At 36.9% G+C, this 17,980-nt stretch overlaps 1 protein-coding gene across 3 annotated transcripts in view; it reads right to left on the minus strand.

Moving 5' to 3' along the window:
- Positions 1-993: 993 nt before the first annotated feature.
- BMP5 (bone morphogenetic protein 5) overlaps positions 994-17,980 on the minus strand; it is a 119,363-nt gene continuing 102,376 nt past the window's right edge. Inside the window, exons 5-8 of one of the 3 annotated variants that reach the window (XM_024754690.1) lie at positions 17,776-17,778; positions 7,978-8,054; positions 6,566-6,676; positions 2,672-2,821 (exon numbers count right to left, since the gene is read on the minus strand). In XM_024754690.1, coding sequence (XP_024610458.1) covers positions 2,672-2,821; positions 6,566-6,676; positions 7,978-8,054; positions 17,776-17,778 — 341 coding nt within the window. Of the gene's footprint in view, positions 2,822-6,565; positions 6,677-7,977; positions 8,055-17,775; positions 17,779-17,980 lie in introns of all 3 variants that reach the window. The other 2 variants (XM_024754689.1, XM_024754691.1) reach the window with 2 other exon arrangements.

Raw genomic sequence — 17,980 nt, forward strand, 5'->3', positions numbered from 1 at the left:
CTTGAGAAATGAAGTTTGCCAGACTGTATAGTAGCCAGTAGGCACTGGCTCAGATTTAATGACGGTGATACAGGGATTATAAAATGACAATTCTTTACTTGAGAAAAAAATAATTTTGCATTTTCTTTTTTGTGTATTCTTTCTTTACTTCAATGCAGACAATTTATATTTGTCTCAGTTTTAAAGAACATGAGTATTTGTAATTGATGCCCTTCTAACTTCAAAAAGGATTAGGACCACTTTACAAAACAAAATACCTATAAAGGAGAAAAATTAAAAACATACAGACAAAGAAGCCAATACATAACTAGCTAAAAAGAACTGAAGAGTTTGGATCCTGTTAAAATAGGTCAAATTATTCTGATTTCTGCTAATAGCTTGAGTATTCAAAGTAATACTAAGAATTTACTATAATAGTTATTTGAGAATAATGTAACAGGCCATATGTGCACATATATGTATATATATATACATACACACACTATATATATATAAATGTGAAAATACCAATGCCAAATATCTCCCTTTTTAAATGAAAGAGAATAAGTAAGGTAATTTCCCAACCTAATCATATTTTTGCTATTTTAAAATTTTCTTTGGGGAATTCTCTAATGGTCCAGTGGTTGGGACTCCACGCTTCCACTGCAGGGGGCACAGGTTTGATCCCTGGTTGAGGAAATAAGATCCTGCAAGCCACATATCATGGCCAAAAAGGAAAAAAAAAAAGAAAGAAAAAGGTAAAGAAAACAAAAACAAAAAAAGAAAAATTAAAAATTTCTTTGTTGTTTGAACAGATCAAGAAAATATTTAATTCATGGATGGTTGCTTTGCTCATTTAATAGTGAGTTATTTATCAACAGCACAAAAACTAGTTTTGGCAATTAAAAACATGTAATCCACAAACATTTTACATCTGATATGCTTATAGTCTCAATTTATGACATTTCATATCCCTCTTAATAAAAAAGCCAAATCAAGAAGCACAGTAAAAACTAGCATCACAAGTTTAATGTATTTTAAAACATAGAAATATATTTAAACAACATATTTAAAGAATAATATAATAGACTTTCGTTTCTTATTCTTATAATGGTATACCATTAATTCAAAAATATATTACTTAATGTACCCCAAATAGAGTTATTATCAAACTTACTTTAAGATAAACTGTATTTTAAAACTACATTGCAATATTCCTGAATCACGAACAAACCCATAACATTTTAAAGCTATTTCTGATACAAATTTTACTTAAAAAGTCCAAAAGGGTGATTAATAAATGGTGCTTTATGAATATTTTAGATGGACTGTAAATAATCCTAGCCGTGGAGCCCACATAAATAGCAAGTTTTCCACTAAATGTCATTCTTCCAAAAGTCAGTGGGTTAAAGACAAGCCTTAAAAGGCAGAGAGAGAAACAGGGAGAGAAAATAAATTAATTTCCAAGGGAAGAACACCCATGCACATACACACAACAGAACCTTCCCATTTGGAATTATTTGTGCTTGGAGGAAGGTTTACAAAATCCCCCTCGAAAATAAGGTTTTCAATGAGCTCATTCTCCAAGATATGCAAAATGGATTTCAGCTGTTCTTTCAAAATGGCAATTCTGTCAAAGCCATTCTGGGATTTGGGGTAATTTCCTCCAGTTGAGTTTCAGTGCTTTTACCCTAAATAAAATCCCTTGCATCCCATCAATCAGCACACTCAGTTATAAAATAGAGCTACAGAAAATGGCTCTGTAGGCCTCTTTGCTCGGGTATATTTTATGCATGCAGTGACTCTTGTCTGTGGGGAGGGTAGGGGAGCACATGTAAATGTTTCTTTATTTTGGACTGTTTTTAAATCTGAAAAAAATGTCTGCAGCAGTAGTGTTCTAGATAATAGGCAGACATGATTTATTTGAGGTAAGAAGGTTGTACTATGCTTTTTTAGTGTTAACTTGGAAAGTTATGGACACAGGCTCAAGTCTGTCTCCACAGAATTCCTGAAGCTTTGAGCTCTTTGAAAAATTTACAACCCATGCGCCAAGAAGGAACGCTTTCCTACAGTTACACCAATTCTGTTCAAACAAATAGTTATGACAATTATGTGCAACCTTTCAGCTTCTGTGTTCTGCCTCCCATTTATTTATTCAAATCCAGTTCAACATTTCACTTTATCTAACAAAGCAGAAACTCTCAAAGAAAAATTGTGTTCCTCCAGGAATTTTTGTTTGGGGTGGTTATTTTGTTAAGTTTTATTTCTAAATAAATATCCTATCAGAGTTTTCATTGGCACAGCCTAACCAAATGCATTCAGTTTCCTTCAACAATACTTAACAGTCAAAGGAATTCTGCCTAATTTCAGAAAATTATGTAAAAAGTGTAATACATTAAAAAATGTTGAAATGGAATTGGACTCAGCATATCCTATTGAAAGTTAGACTGGGTGATCTATTGCATACTGCAGTGACCTATAAAATACATTTTATTGAAAAGGCATCCACAAAGGAGAATATATACCTTTAAATAAATAAAAGTGACTATATACATGATATTGTACATAGGTTAGAGAGATGAAATGAGCCAGACTAATTTTATGAAATTCCCCTTTTATCTGAAAGGATACTTTTTATTGTAGTCATAAACCTTAATACAGATCTTTTTCTTATTACCATTATTATCTAATATTAGTGGCAGCCACACGAACGCACTACCATATTCCTGTATTTTTTCAAAATGACATTGGAGCTGTCATCAAAGTACAACACAGAGATGGCGTTTAATTTGGTTGGCGCGCAGCAAGGCTTTGGTACGTGGTCAGGAAACATCAGATGAACCTGGGGGGGAAAAACATTTTGTTCTTTAAGAATTAAGATAGACATTTTGTCTGCAGCTTGAAAGTAATATTCTTGTTTTGTCACTGACTATCAGCAACCCCTTAAGCTACCTCCCTTTCTTCCGTTTATGTTCCATGGCAGGGTGGGGTAAGGCTGGTAGTGAAGGGTGTATTCTTAAGTATTAACACCTAGACTCGACCCACCAGTTCTAATTACATGTTGGCGCTTTAAAAAATATTCTACCAAGGAAGGAAAACTCTCTCTATGGAATATTCAGTGGAAATTTTCCTGGAGGAAAGAACATGGCAACTAGCACTGGGTCGCTTTTGGTTAAAATGACCACTTCTATTTACTTCATGAGAAATACAGAAGTTCTAAATGCAAAATCAGTGAAGCCATACCACTGCACTGTAGAAAGATGTGGATATAAGAATTATTTTTGAAAGGATAACTAAACAATAAATCAATAACTTTGTTTGACAATAAAATTAAAAGCTGTGCCAACACTTCATTTTCCATGATAAAGGAAGCATACAAATCACAGCAAAATAAACTCCAGGTAAAATCCAATACTTGCTTTAAAGCAATGATTTCAACTATTCTCCCCATAAGTTTTTATCAGATTGGCCAGAGTTTAACATCCTTTGACTTGCTTTCTCCCCTAGACAAGTGCCAAAAAGCAGGCTAAGCTAAAGCAGAGGCAAGGAGCCTAGATATTTTAAAAATTAAATATCCATCTTCCCCACCAAAGCCTGAAAAGGCAGCTGTACATGGACAATGAAATGCTTAAGTAAAGGGTTTGTTCTCACTTTGACCAGACTGGCAGGTTTGCCTCTGATGTTCAATAATCAAGGAAGGAGCCAGAACACTGTACCCCATTTCCCACCCACCCCTGCTGCCCCCGACCCTTCCTCCAGAGGAGTTTATGGGAAGTCCCACTGCAGAGTCCTTAGGGATCTACAAAGAGAAAATACAGCTCTTAGAATCTTGGCTGCATAACCTCCTGGCTGAAATGATATAGGAGCCCTGCCTATGGACAGACACAGCAGGAAAAATGAGGTGATCGGACACGGATGTGAAATTTCCTAAGACCTCACAAAACTGCAAGCTGGATGCTTTCTCCCAATTTCAGATGCAGCCTGCAGCCCTCCTCGGCTTTAACGTCCTCAACTCTCACACCAGTGATGGATAACCCCCTGCTTCAAGGACCGCCTCACCAAGCCATCACTCGGAAAAAATGGGATTGTTCTTCAATCATTTCTCAAACATAGTTGTCACAAACCTGCTCTCCTTTAACAACAAACACGTCTGTCTTCTTGTTTCATGTCCTTCATAGGACAAACATAGAGAGTGTACAATGCCGGGGGGGTGGGGGGGAACCCACCAAACTTCCCACATCCCTTAAAGTTCTGGGATGACTTTATGCTCCACATCCCAGGACAGTGATCCAGACCAGGGTCCTGTTCCAAGTGTGTGTCAGTGTTTTAAAAAATGTTTGTTTTTAGACGCTGCCTTCTAGACTACAGTCCTAAGAGCTGAGAGTATATAATTATATATTTTTTTAAAAAGAAAAAAAGAGAGAGATGGGGGGTATTTGACAAAGAGTTTTTCCCATACTTAAGCATTGTATAGCCTGAGAGAACTTGGATGCATATCTAAGGAAACACAGAAAGCTCTCTAAGTCATTGACAGTACAAAGAGCTTAACTGCTGGGAAATTAAGTGGCATTTCTCTATAGGCTAATAGTGGCTGTTCTGTCGTGACTGGACAGAAAGACAGTGACCAGGCCTCTTCCTTTCAGGTGTGAGACAGCAGCGTTCCTCTCTCTGCGATTGTTTTCAGATGACTCACGTTTCAGAATGTGAATTCTCATACAGAAGAATAGAAGGCTGGACTCCACAGACATTCTTTTCCTGGAGGAAGTTTGAATACAATATACCCTTCCTTGTACCACATACCTGCTCCAGTAATGATATCCTATATCAAGAAGTGCTTATATTTATAGATAGCAAAGATGAAGGAATATGAGAATTTAAAATAGCCCCAGGAATTTACTCTATATTTTGCATATGGCAACCTTATTGGTCAAGAATCAATAAAAAGAAGAATATTTCTATGGCACTGACAACATCAAAGCAAGCATGAATGAGCCTGTTGGTTGGAATTTAGACTCTGGTTCTTCACTTTAGACAGTGAAATAAGAGCCGTAGCAAACTAAGGTTTTCTTTAAATCAATATAAATTTTGTTATCAAGGAGGAAGTAAGAGTTTCTCCCTAGACATATGGGTTTTCTGGGTATGATATATCAAAGAAATCTAGGGTGGAAAAATCGGTGTTGGGGAAGGATAAACATGAGCAAATGTTTTCCATTCATTATTAAAAAGCAACCTGATAATTTTATGTGATTGTATTCTGAAATAAATGCATATCTTCAAACTTGGGTGAAAAAAGAATATTTATAAATGACTACCTTTAAAAATATATATTTGTTTTATCTCTCTGTTTCCTCTCTAATCCAAGTTTTTGACAATATCTATGCTTTACTTGCCATAGATATGTATCTTTGGTGTCTAGCTATCTTGTAGTACCTCTGAGGTCAGAAAGATGCCAGCAAAGCATCAAGTCAAATGATTTAATCTGTCAACGTATATATACAGTTCTTTATTCATAAGGAAACTGGGATGTTATTTCCATCAGCTTTAAATTGTAAATTAATTGTGAAAAAAGGTAATCTTCTGAAGAGTTAATCCTCACAAATTCTAATAGTTACTATTTCTGTTGGTCATAAACAAGCCTCACCCACAAAGACAGATGTTCTTCTAATAGCTCCTGCTCTCCTACTACCATCCACCAAGTAACTCTACTCCCATCCCATCATTGTCTTGATTCTAAAATAATGTGTTCCCTTCCTTCTGTCCTAATAACTTTTAGTTGAAATGTTCCTATGAACCCAAACTTTAATGTGGGATCACATCATGTAGGCTATGCATCTTCTAGAAGCCTCTCCCTAGTCTTCCAGAGGCTGACCTCCCCTCACCCCACATATCAAGTCACACACCGTAAGGCAGGCACATCAGACTCTCAAGGGTTTTCATGAGCTCATTAGTTACAGTATGACCATTTAGAGATGATGAAATAAACATTTCATTATCTTTTTCACAAAAATAAGCCTAGATTATTTGAGATTAAGTCACTGTTATATTCTTAAGTGTGGAAGGGACAAAAGGAAAGCTAATTTCCACCTTAAAGATTATAAAGAAAAAAAGTATCAAAAAATAGAAACCAATCTTCTACTTATACTCTATAATACATTGAAGAGCTTCCATAATATCAAAGTACATTATAGAACATTCTTAAATGATGAGAGAAAAAACCCTCAGTTGAAATTCAGTACAACTGTCATTCAATGCTTTTGCAATGACTGCTAATGAATTGTCAGGTTAGAAACAGCGCCTGTGTGGTTAGTCATATTGTCTAATGAAGAAATCAGTACACAATGACCACTTTATGTGATTACTCCAATTTTCCTCGCTGAATCCTTCCCCATCTGGAATCAGAATTATTCTTTAGGCCAGCCTAAATTTCCTGACTATATCGACCATTGTTACTTTGGCACAATTGTTACTTTAGGTGTTTGAGAAAAGAAAATGCAGTTCTAACTATAAATGGATGCTTTCCTTTGAATTAACTTTATAGGAAGTTTGCATCATAAACCACTTTCCATCCTGCAAAAAGAAAGCATACCAGAGTCTGAACTATGGCATGGTTGGTGGCATTCATATGGGCATTGAGTGGAAAAGAACATTCTCCATCACAATAAAAGGCAGCATATCCTTCTGGTGCTATAATCCAGTCCTAAAACGCACAAGAAGAGAAGAAGAAATAATATCACCAAAATAAAAATACAGAAAATCAATTCTTAAAGAATACTCAAATATAATTAATATAATATAATATAATCTGGATTGGTTTCTCTTCTTGGTCCAACAATTACTGTAATAGGACAGCCTCCCCCAAGCCCTTAATCTATGGTTAAGTTAAAGTTTACAACAAAAGTATAAATATTTTCACAAGAAATTATCCTCTGTAATTTCTCCCAAGAGGTCACTATGTAAGATATTCATAGGCTGTATTAGCCCATGTATTCATGAATAAAGTCTTAATCATGAAATAGCATTCTAAATATTGTTTAAACAGGAAATGATGAACTCTGGAAAGTTCAAGTGAACCAGAAAGGAAAAGAAGAATAAACTTAATTGAGATCATTCTCATTACTTCTTACTAACTCATTCCTGCTTTAGAAGCTTGACAAGCTCCTAAAGCTGTAAGATTTGTGCCTTGTCCTATTTTTCTTTCCATTCATGTGTTAACTTTATAGTCTCTTTAAAAGAAATGAATTGGAGAAAATTCCTGAGCACTGTACGTGAAAAATTTTAGGAAGCTAAAAAGCTGGCACTTATAATGGTGGCCCTGATTTTTTTTCCAGAGATGTAAAACTTGTCACCGATGTAAAATTATTGAACAATTCATGTAAATTTAAAAATGCTTACTTGTTAATATTATTTCTCAGTATAATAGCTCATATTCTGAGGATCCAATGTAATGGAATAATGTAATCTAAGCAATCCAATTTAAACTATTTCAACACAGAGCCATTAAAAATTATTTTGGTTAAATCCTCCTTCCCACCCTGTTTGTGAAGCAGATGTAAAAGAAAGCAATAAGATGTTTAAGTACAAGAAAAAAAATTTTTTCTGTAGATCTACCTTATGACAGAGACATAGTCAAGGATTCTATTTCTTATACCAATAGTTTGGGACCATAGGAGGCAAATGGAAATTGCTTGAGTTAATCTGAAAAATAGGTATTAAAATGAAAATTTGGGGATATTTAAACAACAGGATTTTTTTTTCACTCTCTAAGTGTGCATTTCTTCTTCAGCATAATTGTTTTTTTTTTAAACCATAAACTCTGTTATGTTTCAATGGTGAAAGGATAATGGAGAAATAAAAATGATGTGGATAATCTATATACTGAATAGTCACGTCGAAAATAATTGGTTACTGTATAGGAAAAATTACTGACAAAGATTCTGAGTAATTCAGGATTGATAATAAAGCAAAAAAGAAGCAACCAAGTTGGTTGACCATTCTTACCTGCCATCCCAGATCCCGGAAACTCACGTAGAGTTCATGCTTCTTACAGGCTTGTTTTTGTTCACTTGTGTTATAGTCTGAAGATAAGAATCAGATTTTCAACAAACGGCAGTCTATCAGGTATACTAATATTTCTTTTGTGAGTTCACTGATAAAATCAAAAGGAGGCTGTATTTGAAGTCGTGAAACATGAGTTTGAATCTCAAAGTGAAAGCCACTTACTAGCCACGTGAACTTCAAGAAAGTCACTAGTCTTGAATGTTTTCTTCTGTAAAATGCAGACAACACCATGTACCTTGAGAAGTTCTAACAAGGATCAGGTTGTATCCTTTGTGTTGTGATGGTGAACAGCCTGACACCTGGCACTCAATTAATGCTTTCATTAATTCACTCAAACTACAGTGGTGCTTACTATATTCATGTATATTAAATATTCAAACAACACTTCTTTTATTCTTCCATGAGACAGACACTGGGAGAGGACCAACTGGGATGCTACAGAGTTGATTTTATCTTAATAAATATCTCAAACTCAGGATACCCAAAGTGGAGCTTCTGATTGCCTCCCCCCTCACCCCCAAACTAGTTCCACCTATAGAGGACAGATAGCAACCTCCTAGGCAAAAGAAACAAACACAAAAACTGGAGTCAAAACGTACTCGTTTTATTTCTCACCTCCACATCCAATCTGTCAGGAAATCCTTACACATTTCACCTCCAAATACATCCAAAATTCACCCACCCTCACCACCTCCATGATGGGTTCTGGTCCAAACCAGCACCATCTCTCTCCTGAATTACTGCCACATCCTCACTGCTATTCCTCCTGCTCTGCCCTGCCCCAACCCACCCCCATATCAAAGCAGCCAAGAGTCAGCTCAATTATGCAATGCTCCAGCAAAATGTCCCACCACGGTTCCCATATCAGGCCATGACGTCTCCTTGTTGTTTTGTGCACAGGTCAGCTTTCTCCCACCTTAGGGTCTTCACTCTCACCCCACCCCCCTTCCCTGCAATGCTCTTCCCCTGGATATCTACTCATCTAAGTCTCAAAGCTTCTTCAGTTCTTTGCTTAAGCATCATCTTGTCAACAAGGCCTTCACTGACTACCCTATTTCAGATCCCAACTCCCACTCCGATATTTCTCTCCCGCCTTGCTCTGATTTATTTTTATCCATTTTGTTGATCGTCTCTTAATATGCTATGCCATTTACTTATTTATCATGTACTTTCGTTCTTGCCTGTTTCTTCCCTCTAGAATGTCAGCTCCCCAAGGGTAAAAATCTTGTTTGGTCCCATTTGGTGCTCTGATATACCCCAAATCTCAGGAACAGTGCTTGGCACACAGTAAGTACTCAATAAATATTTGAGGAATCGAAGAATGAATTCCTCAGAATATTCCAGAAATGACTTGTAGCAAAGAAAATACATGATTTCCAGGATTTATTTTGGAATATAATCTGAAAAACCCATAACCTTTGATAACTGATTAAAGGAATTAAGAATAGAGAATCCCCAATCACGTCTGGAATAAAGTAAAACACTGCAGAAACACAAAAAATCTCTCTATATTATTGTCTCTGGGGTTTATTCATAATTTATATAAATAATATTCAAAAAGCTAACCCATTTTAATTATTTCTAACACAAATAAATGAAAGAGGAAAAAATTTAGGGTGATGGGAGCTGCAAAGTAATTTATTTTCAAAGAAGACAGCTAATGTTTTCATCTAGGAATAAATGCTACTTTCACTCTGACAGCTGTCTCTGGTAAATCAATGTAGCAGTTCACTGTGAAGAGCAGCCTGTCTTAAGGTGTCACCTTCCAGTTTAATTATCCTCAACCTCTAAGAAAATGTAGGCACATCAAAGATCCAAGGGGCCTGTCTTAACGGGCCCTGTCGTCTGCCTTTCACAGTGACTTCAACTGATTATTTATTTAATGTGAGTCCAGAAAACAAGATGATGATTAAATTTGAACACAGAGACTCTTTTACTTCTAGATCAGAGTTATTCCTGTGTGCAATTACCTTCATTAAAACAAATTAAATATATAGATAATGACAGAAAATGGAGAAAAGGGAATTTATTTGAAACTTAGCATTCTTCTTCTTTGGGTAAACTTTTCTCTTAATTGAAATAGCAAATGGAGTTAAGTTTGTCCAGGCAATAAACAAGGGTACTGTAATAATAAGTATAATACCATGAAATGGACATGTTTGAACCCTGCATCATTTTTAGGGAAAAGGAATAACTAATTCTGGTATTAGTTTGACTGCATAAACTTCTTTTTTTTCTTTTAATTTACTTTTGGCTGTGTTGGGTCTTCATTTCTGTGCAAGGGCTTTCTCTAGTTGTGGCAAGTGGGGGGCCACTCTTCATTGCGGTGCGCGGGCCTCTCACTGTCGTGGCCTCTCTTGTTGCGGAGCACAGGCTCCAGATGCGCAGGCTCAGTAGTTGTGGCTCACAGGCCTAGTTGCTCCGTGGCATGTGGGATCTTCCCAGACCAGGGCTCGAACACGTGTCCCCTGCATTAGCAGGCAGATTCTCAACCACTGCGCCACCAGGGAAGCCATGCATATACTTCTTGATATTTAGAATTTTTAAAAAATAAAGTCAGCTATGCATTAGACCAGGGACCAGCAAACGTTTACTCAAAAAGGACAGATAGTATATATTTCAGGCTACAAGTTCCCCCCTCTCAGTGACTCAACTCTGCCCCAGTAGCATGAAAGCAGCCGTAGATAGTATGTGAATGGATGGATATGGCTATATTGCAATAAAATTTTGCTTATGGATCCTAAAATTTCAATTTCACATAATTTCTGAGTGAAACAAAGTATTATTCTATTTCGAGTATTTTTCACACATCTAAAAATGTAAAAACCATTGTTAGCAATTGGGCGGTACAAAAACAGGCGATGGCTGGATTTGACTCTTAGGCCTTACTTTGCCGAACCCTGCATCAGACAGTCACGGGAATATTTATTCATTTATCCTTGTCTTAATGAAAGGCATGGAATGTGAATAAAGACCTTATAGCCAATAACACGTTCAAGTATATCTGAAAAGCCATAAACTATGTCTAAGGTTATTTGAATTCCATGTTTATAAAAAAAGAAAGAAAGTCAAACTCAAAAGTCAAAATAGATCTGTTTCATCTACGCAGCTTTTCATGCAGGCTCAGTGATGTATATAATGTAACATCACATAAAGGTAACGAGCAATAAATTTATAACAGAATCTCGTTCCAAGAGTCTGATTTCATAGAGCATTAGGACCATATGCTTAGTCTGTCAGAAATAAAAATGAATGGATACTGAGTAAATGTTGTACCCAAACCAGCAAAGTCTGCAGTTAGGTTTACTAAATGGTTGGCAGAATAAACTGTGGGAGGAAAGACAAAGAAATTAAATTTATATCTTTAGAAAATAGTGATTGGCAGCCCTTCAAATATGAAAATGAGATGGACATGATGCTGCTGTTGACAAACCTGAGTAGAAATGAAGAGTCACACCAGAAACTACTAAACGTTCTGGAGCCACAGCCAACACTAGAAAAGCATGCTAGCATTCCTCAACCACAAGGCAGGTATCGCAGATACGTATTTCCCTCTTAATGGTAATAATATTGGGAAACCAGTTCCAAAATATTGAAAATATTGTTAAATACTTTATGCCAATTTGTTTATGATCAATTTCTGGAAACAATGCAAATTTATTTATATCTTTACAAGTTATATTTTTCTCTTCCAGTTTTATTGAGATGTAATTGACATACAGCACCGTACAACTTTAAGGTGTACCGCATAATGGTTTGACTCACATACGTCATGAAGTGATGATCACAGTAAGTTTAGGGAGCAGTCATCATCTCACACAGATACAAAATCAAAGAAATAGAAAATTGTTTTCCTTGTGATGAGAACGCTTAGGATTTACTCGCCTAACACTTTCGTATATAACGTACAGCAGTGTTAATCATATTCATCATGCTGTACATTACATCCCTAGGACTTATTTATCTTATAAATGGGAGCTTGTACTTTTCGATTGCCTTCATCCAGTTCCCCCTTGTCCCCCAATAATGCAAATTTAATCTTTGTCTTAGTTTGATTTTTCTTAATTTTTGATTATTTTGTAATTTAATTTTTCTTAAATTTTGATTATTTTCATAGAAAAGAAATTAAATACATGATTTTAAAAAATCTTGAGGGCTTCCCTCGTGGCCCAGTGGTTGAGAATCTGCCTGCCAATGCAGGGGACATGGGTTTGTGCCCCGGTCCAGGAAGATCCCACATGCTGCGGAGTGGCTGGGCCCATGAGCCATGACCGCTGAGCCTGTGCATCCGGAGCCTGTGCTCCGCAACGGGAGAGGCCACAACAGTGAGAGGCCTGCGTACTGCAAAAAACAAAACAACAACAACAAAAAAACCCCCAAAAAACCCAAAAAATATCCTGTGATCTACATAGGGTTAGGGCTTAAATGGTCTGTCCAGTAGTCCCTGAAGAAACAACCTAATAAAGAAACACATGCTAACCTAGCTATGAAGGGCACAAAAGAAATAAGTCCAAAAAACTCCATATGCCAGTATGGGTTTCTTTTTTCTTTAAAATCTAGCATTAGTGTCTTTAAGGAATAAAATGTAGGTGAATCTGTAAAAGAGAAGAAAAAAATCCAAAATAGAATTTAACATTTAAATACATCAACAGCTTAAGCCAAATATGATGAGATACTGTGTTTCAAAGCAAAGGAGGAGATGTCAACATTCTCTTACTTAATTCCTAGAGGGAGATAACGGACGGACGTCAGCACCCACAGCTTCAGGATGTTCATTAATTCATAGAAAATGAAAATGACAAATGAACGAAGGTATCAGAGGTAAAATAGCAGGAATGGTGCTACCGTAGACTGTTCAATAATATAAATTTTGATATGGCCTTGGGGGTGGATAAACCCCAAACAGATAGCAATCTCCCCCAAAGATGAGGGATTTCAAATGCCACTGCTACCCTCGCTTAATCTCCATCTCCTACATCCAGTGAATGACTTGCCCAAATTTACGTATGACCCAGTAGGAATTACTGTTATTTATTTATGTAGGGATAATTGTGTTTGTCTATGTATGAATGTGTGACACAGAAGAGACACCGCAACATAATAACTGTCTGGTGTGTTTGCTTAACTCTGCTTAGCAAAGCCTCTGTGGACGATGCAACAAACATTCTCACCTTAGAGCTCATTGACATAAAAACTCATCCACAAACGTGAGTCTCCAAATGCCTACCAGAAATCTATGTGTGAAAGTTTCCCAGAGGCCGCCGACTCACTATTTTTGTTTCTGACCTCATACTCCTTACATTCCTTCTACTTGGTTAATAGGATCACCAGTCACCTAGTGGCCCAAGACAGAAAATTGAGTATGTTTCTCGATTTTCTTTCTTTTACCCTCCTACCCTGCATTAAATCCATCCCCAACCCCCTTTAACCAACACACCTCTAGCCTAGTTAACCTAGCAGAAGCCCTTTGCACTCTTGGTCACCTCACACTACCCGGACATCCTCTTTGGGAATTTGGTCCTAGGATAACTCTTCACCCCTGTCTCCTCCTTCCTCTCTGACCTTAAGTCTTTTGCCTAGTTTATGGAATTCTTTTTTCTCCTTTGTCTATACTAAAGTGCTGATGTTCCCACTGGGGGCTCCATCCTTGACGTTTCCTCTTACCCTGGTTTCCATGGCAGCATCAAGTCCTGTGCTTGATCTAACCATTGGGGCTCATAGCTGCGTCTTTTTCCTACACCTCTCACTTACTCTTGACACTCCCATTTCTGGAGTGCTGCCGGCTCCATTCCACATATTTTGGTTTCTACTTCCTCCCTCTCCAATCTATAATCTTCACTGTTTGGGGTATGGGACTAGACTTTTAATCATATTTTCACATTCAGTTTTACCCCTTGGCATCCCATCCATCATTTTGATGCCAAATTGAACTTTTTAAAATGTGTTTCTGATTGTGACACTCCTTTTTTTCCAACTGCCTGCACAGAAGCATCATAGTTCCTGACCATCACACACCTACACGTTATGACTTGGTCCCTGCATGGCTTTCTATCTGACATCACACTGCTCTCGCACAAGAACCTGCACACCCGGCAATTGGACACTAGTACGTGGTTCTATAGCTGTGCACATAAGTCTGAAATAGCTTCACCCACCCCTCCATTTCTGGAAAATGTCTATTCTTTCTCATATGAGTCACACTCTATCCTTACTTCTCCCACACTACCTTGTACCTACTCTAGTGGAATTATCTCCCAATTAGTACTAGCGGGCATGTCTTTCCCATAGTCTGTGGGAGCGCTTTTTTTTTTTTTTCTGCCGTATGCGGGCCTCTCACTATTGTGGCCTCTCCCGCCGCGGAGCACAGGCATCGGACACACAGACCCAGCAGCTATGGCTCACGGGCCCAGCCGTGTGGGAGCGCTTTTTAAGAAGCAAAATTCTTATGCTACCCATCTTTCATGAGCATATAGTTAATACTGTGCTTGTCACATTGTGGGTGCTTATTTAACACTGCATAAATATTTTACAATGAACCATGCCCGGATAAATTATCTCTCTAGAATTCTTTCTAGTTAGAAATTTGACAATAAGTGACCAGGGGTATGGGTACTGATTAGAGAAAGAGGATTTCTAGTCTTCTCTGATGTAAAAATCTGAACTCTTTAGGTGCCAGTTCTGAAAAACCAAACCTTAATTTGACAAATAATAATGATAATGCCTAAACCTGAATGAGTACGTACTGCTGTTCTCCATTCTTTACACACATTAAATAACTAATTTAATCCTCACAATTCATGTAATTTTCCCTTATGAGGCAGGTATTAGGATTCCCACTTCACAGATGAAGAAACAGACACAGAGAGACATGACATGTCTCCGAGATTACACAACTAGGAAGTAGTGGACAGGGTTAAATGACAGAATGATAGATAGATAAATGTACAGATGGATAGGTAGATGAAAAACATCTATCAGACTAGATCTAGGAACCAAAACAATTGTCGTCTGAGAAGGGATTTTCAAAATTTTGCATATTCAGGGCACAGATACCAGCTTTTAGTGTTAATTACTGGAAAAACCATGTAGATTAAAACCATTCTCACACATGCAGCTTTGCAGGATTTTCACTGCAGCATTGATTGTGAAAGCTCCAATTTAAAAACAACCAAAATTTATTTTCAAGAGTGACGTGATTAAATAAACTCTGATACAAGCGTTACTGAATATATTGTAGCAGTTTAAAAAAAATGAAGTCACCATTTTGAAAGATGGCTGAAATATGTTGTTTAAAAACACATAAGACCAACTATATGACGACAAGAGTGAACCCTAAGGTAAACTATAGACGTTGGGTGATTGCGATGTGTCAGTGTAGGTTCATCTTTGGAAAGAAACGCACCATCCTGGGGAGTGATGTTGATAATGGGGGAGGTATGTATGTGTGGAGGCAGCGAGTACATGGGAAATCTCTGTACCTTCCTCTCAATCTTCTTGTGAACCTAAAACTGCTCTTAAAAAGTATGTAAAAATAGGAACCCTCCTGCACTGTTAGTGAGAATGTAAATTGGTGCAGCCACTATGGAGAACAGTATGGAGATTCCTTAAAAATCTAAAAATAGAACTACCATATGACCCTGCAATCCCACTCCTCAGCATATATCAGGAGAAAACTGTAATTTGAAAATATACATGCACCCCTATGTTCATAGCAGCACAGTTTACAATAGCCAAGACATGGAAGCAACCTAAATGTCCATTGACAGATGAATGGATAAAAAAGATGTGGTAAATATATACAATGGAATATTATTCAGCCATAAGAAAGGAAATAATTCCATTTGCAGCAATATGGATGGACCTTCAGATTATCATACTAAATGAAGTAAGTCAGATAGAGAAAGACAAATATTATGTGATATCACTTATATGTGGAATCTAATAAAAATGAAACAACTTATGTACAAAACAAAAATAGACTCACAGACGTAGAAAACAAACTTATGGTCAGAGAGGATGGGAGGAGGAGAGATAAATTAGGAGTTTGATATTAAAATATACACACTACTATATATAAAATAGATAAGCAATAAGGACGTACTGTATAGCACAGGGAACTATATTCAATATTTTGTAATAACCTACAGTGGAAAAGAATCTGAAAAAGAATATATATGTGTGTGTGCATATATATATATATATATATATATATATATATATATGCACACACACATATAACACATAACAAAATATATTCTCCAAAAGTGATGTATATACGGAGGAAAAGATTTGGAAGTACATGTATCATGTTAATATCAGTGTATCAGTATAACCTATCTCAAAAGAATTAGGTGTAGGTGATCAGAGGAGAACTTTAGCTTATTGAAGATTTGATTATTTTTAAATAATGAAAATGCATATTAATTACATAATATAAAACAGTCTAAACAAATAATCCCAATTAATTGTTCCTTCTGGTTTTAATATTTTTGTCCAAGAGGCATGATTTTACACTGTATCCATTAGGCAAGAGATAGTGCCTGTCAAAGAGTTGGGAGTTGCAGAGTGTCCCCATTTTATTTATTTATTTATTTATTTATTTATTTATTTATTTATTTATTTATTTATGTATTTATTGGCTGCACCATGCACGCAGCATGAGGGATCCTATTTCCCCAACCAGGGATCGAACCCTTGCCCCTGCAGTGGAAGCGCGGAGGCTTAACCACTGGACCGCCAGCAAAGCCCCAGAGTGTCCCCATTTGAATGCCTCTTTGAAAGACTTCTTAAGAAATCACCATGGTTCCAGGCAGGGCACCAATGATTGGATTCACCTTCAAAGGTCTCTAGTACCAAGCTTGCAATAAGCACCTTTTCAAGCAGTTCTGCAGTGAACCAGGACTTGCTATGTGCCCTGTAAACTCTTAATGTTCTATTTTTTTCGGCACTGATATAGTGCTCAAAACAGCATCTTGCTTTTGGTAGGTTCTTTAAAATCTTACCAACTTGGTGCCTTTCCATCTTAAAGGGTGGTTCCCTTAACAGTTAGCTATTGCCTACATTTTCTTACTCCCAAATCCAAGTTCAAATGAAAATCAACTGTGCTGGCTCATCGTGAAACAAGCAACATCTTTCACAAAGTGTCTGCTCAACTTTCTTGCCAAAAACCTGAAGAGGACCAAAGAGGGAGGATTTCTGCAGAAAATCTGGGAGCAGTGGTTCTGTGCATAGGCACCTGAAAAAGGAACTTAGTTTTTCCCATACAGGCAATACGTTAAGGTCTTTAACGTGTGTTTGTGAAGTTGCTATTTTGTGTTAGACCCTGTTCTAGACTCTCCACAAAGAAGAAAGAAGAAAGAAATGAGGTAAAGGCAGCAAGAATGACCTGGGTTCTCCTGCACTGTTGGAGACTTTTAACATTTTAGGATATGCTTTGGAAAAAAAAAAAAAAAAAATGCAACCAAGCAAACTTCTAATACGACTCTCTCCCTTCTTCCTCCTGGCCCCGTTCTTAGTTATGGAGTATTCACACAGTATTTTATTGTAAAAGCCTAGTAGTATTACAGCATTTACTATTTATATTTGGATAATTTTAAAATTTCACTGGCATTTCAAGTCTCCTAAGTATCAAATTTTATGTTTATATTAACCCCCTGTCTTTCGGGCCAAATCCTATGAGACTTTTTCCCGTCTGCTTGATTACTAACTATTGAAAGGTTAAGTCTCATACACACAAACCAGCTACTTTCTTTCTTCTTATTATCAAAATACGAACACGTTCCAAAACCATCTACTGCATATTTCAGAGAAATGGGTGCCAATGACACACCTTTTAAAAAGAAAATATTGGTCTATATTAGAATAATTTGGTACTCTAAATGGTGTTAGGAAACTGATGAAAAGTTACGTGATTTCTGTGCCATGTGTTTTATTCATCTCTAGT

The sequence above is a fragment of the Neophocaena asiaeorientalis genome, unplaced genomic scaffold, assembly GCF_003031525.2.
Source record: "Neophocaena asiaeorientalis asiaeorientalis breed wild unplaced genomic scaffold, Neophocaena_asiaeorientalis_V1.1 scaffold319, whole genome shotgun sequence".
Lineage (NCBI taxonomy): Eukaryota > Metazoa > Chordata > Mammalia > Artiodactyla > Phocoenidae > Neophocaena > Neophocaena asiaeorientalis.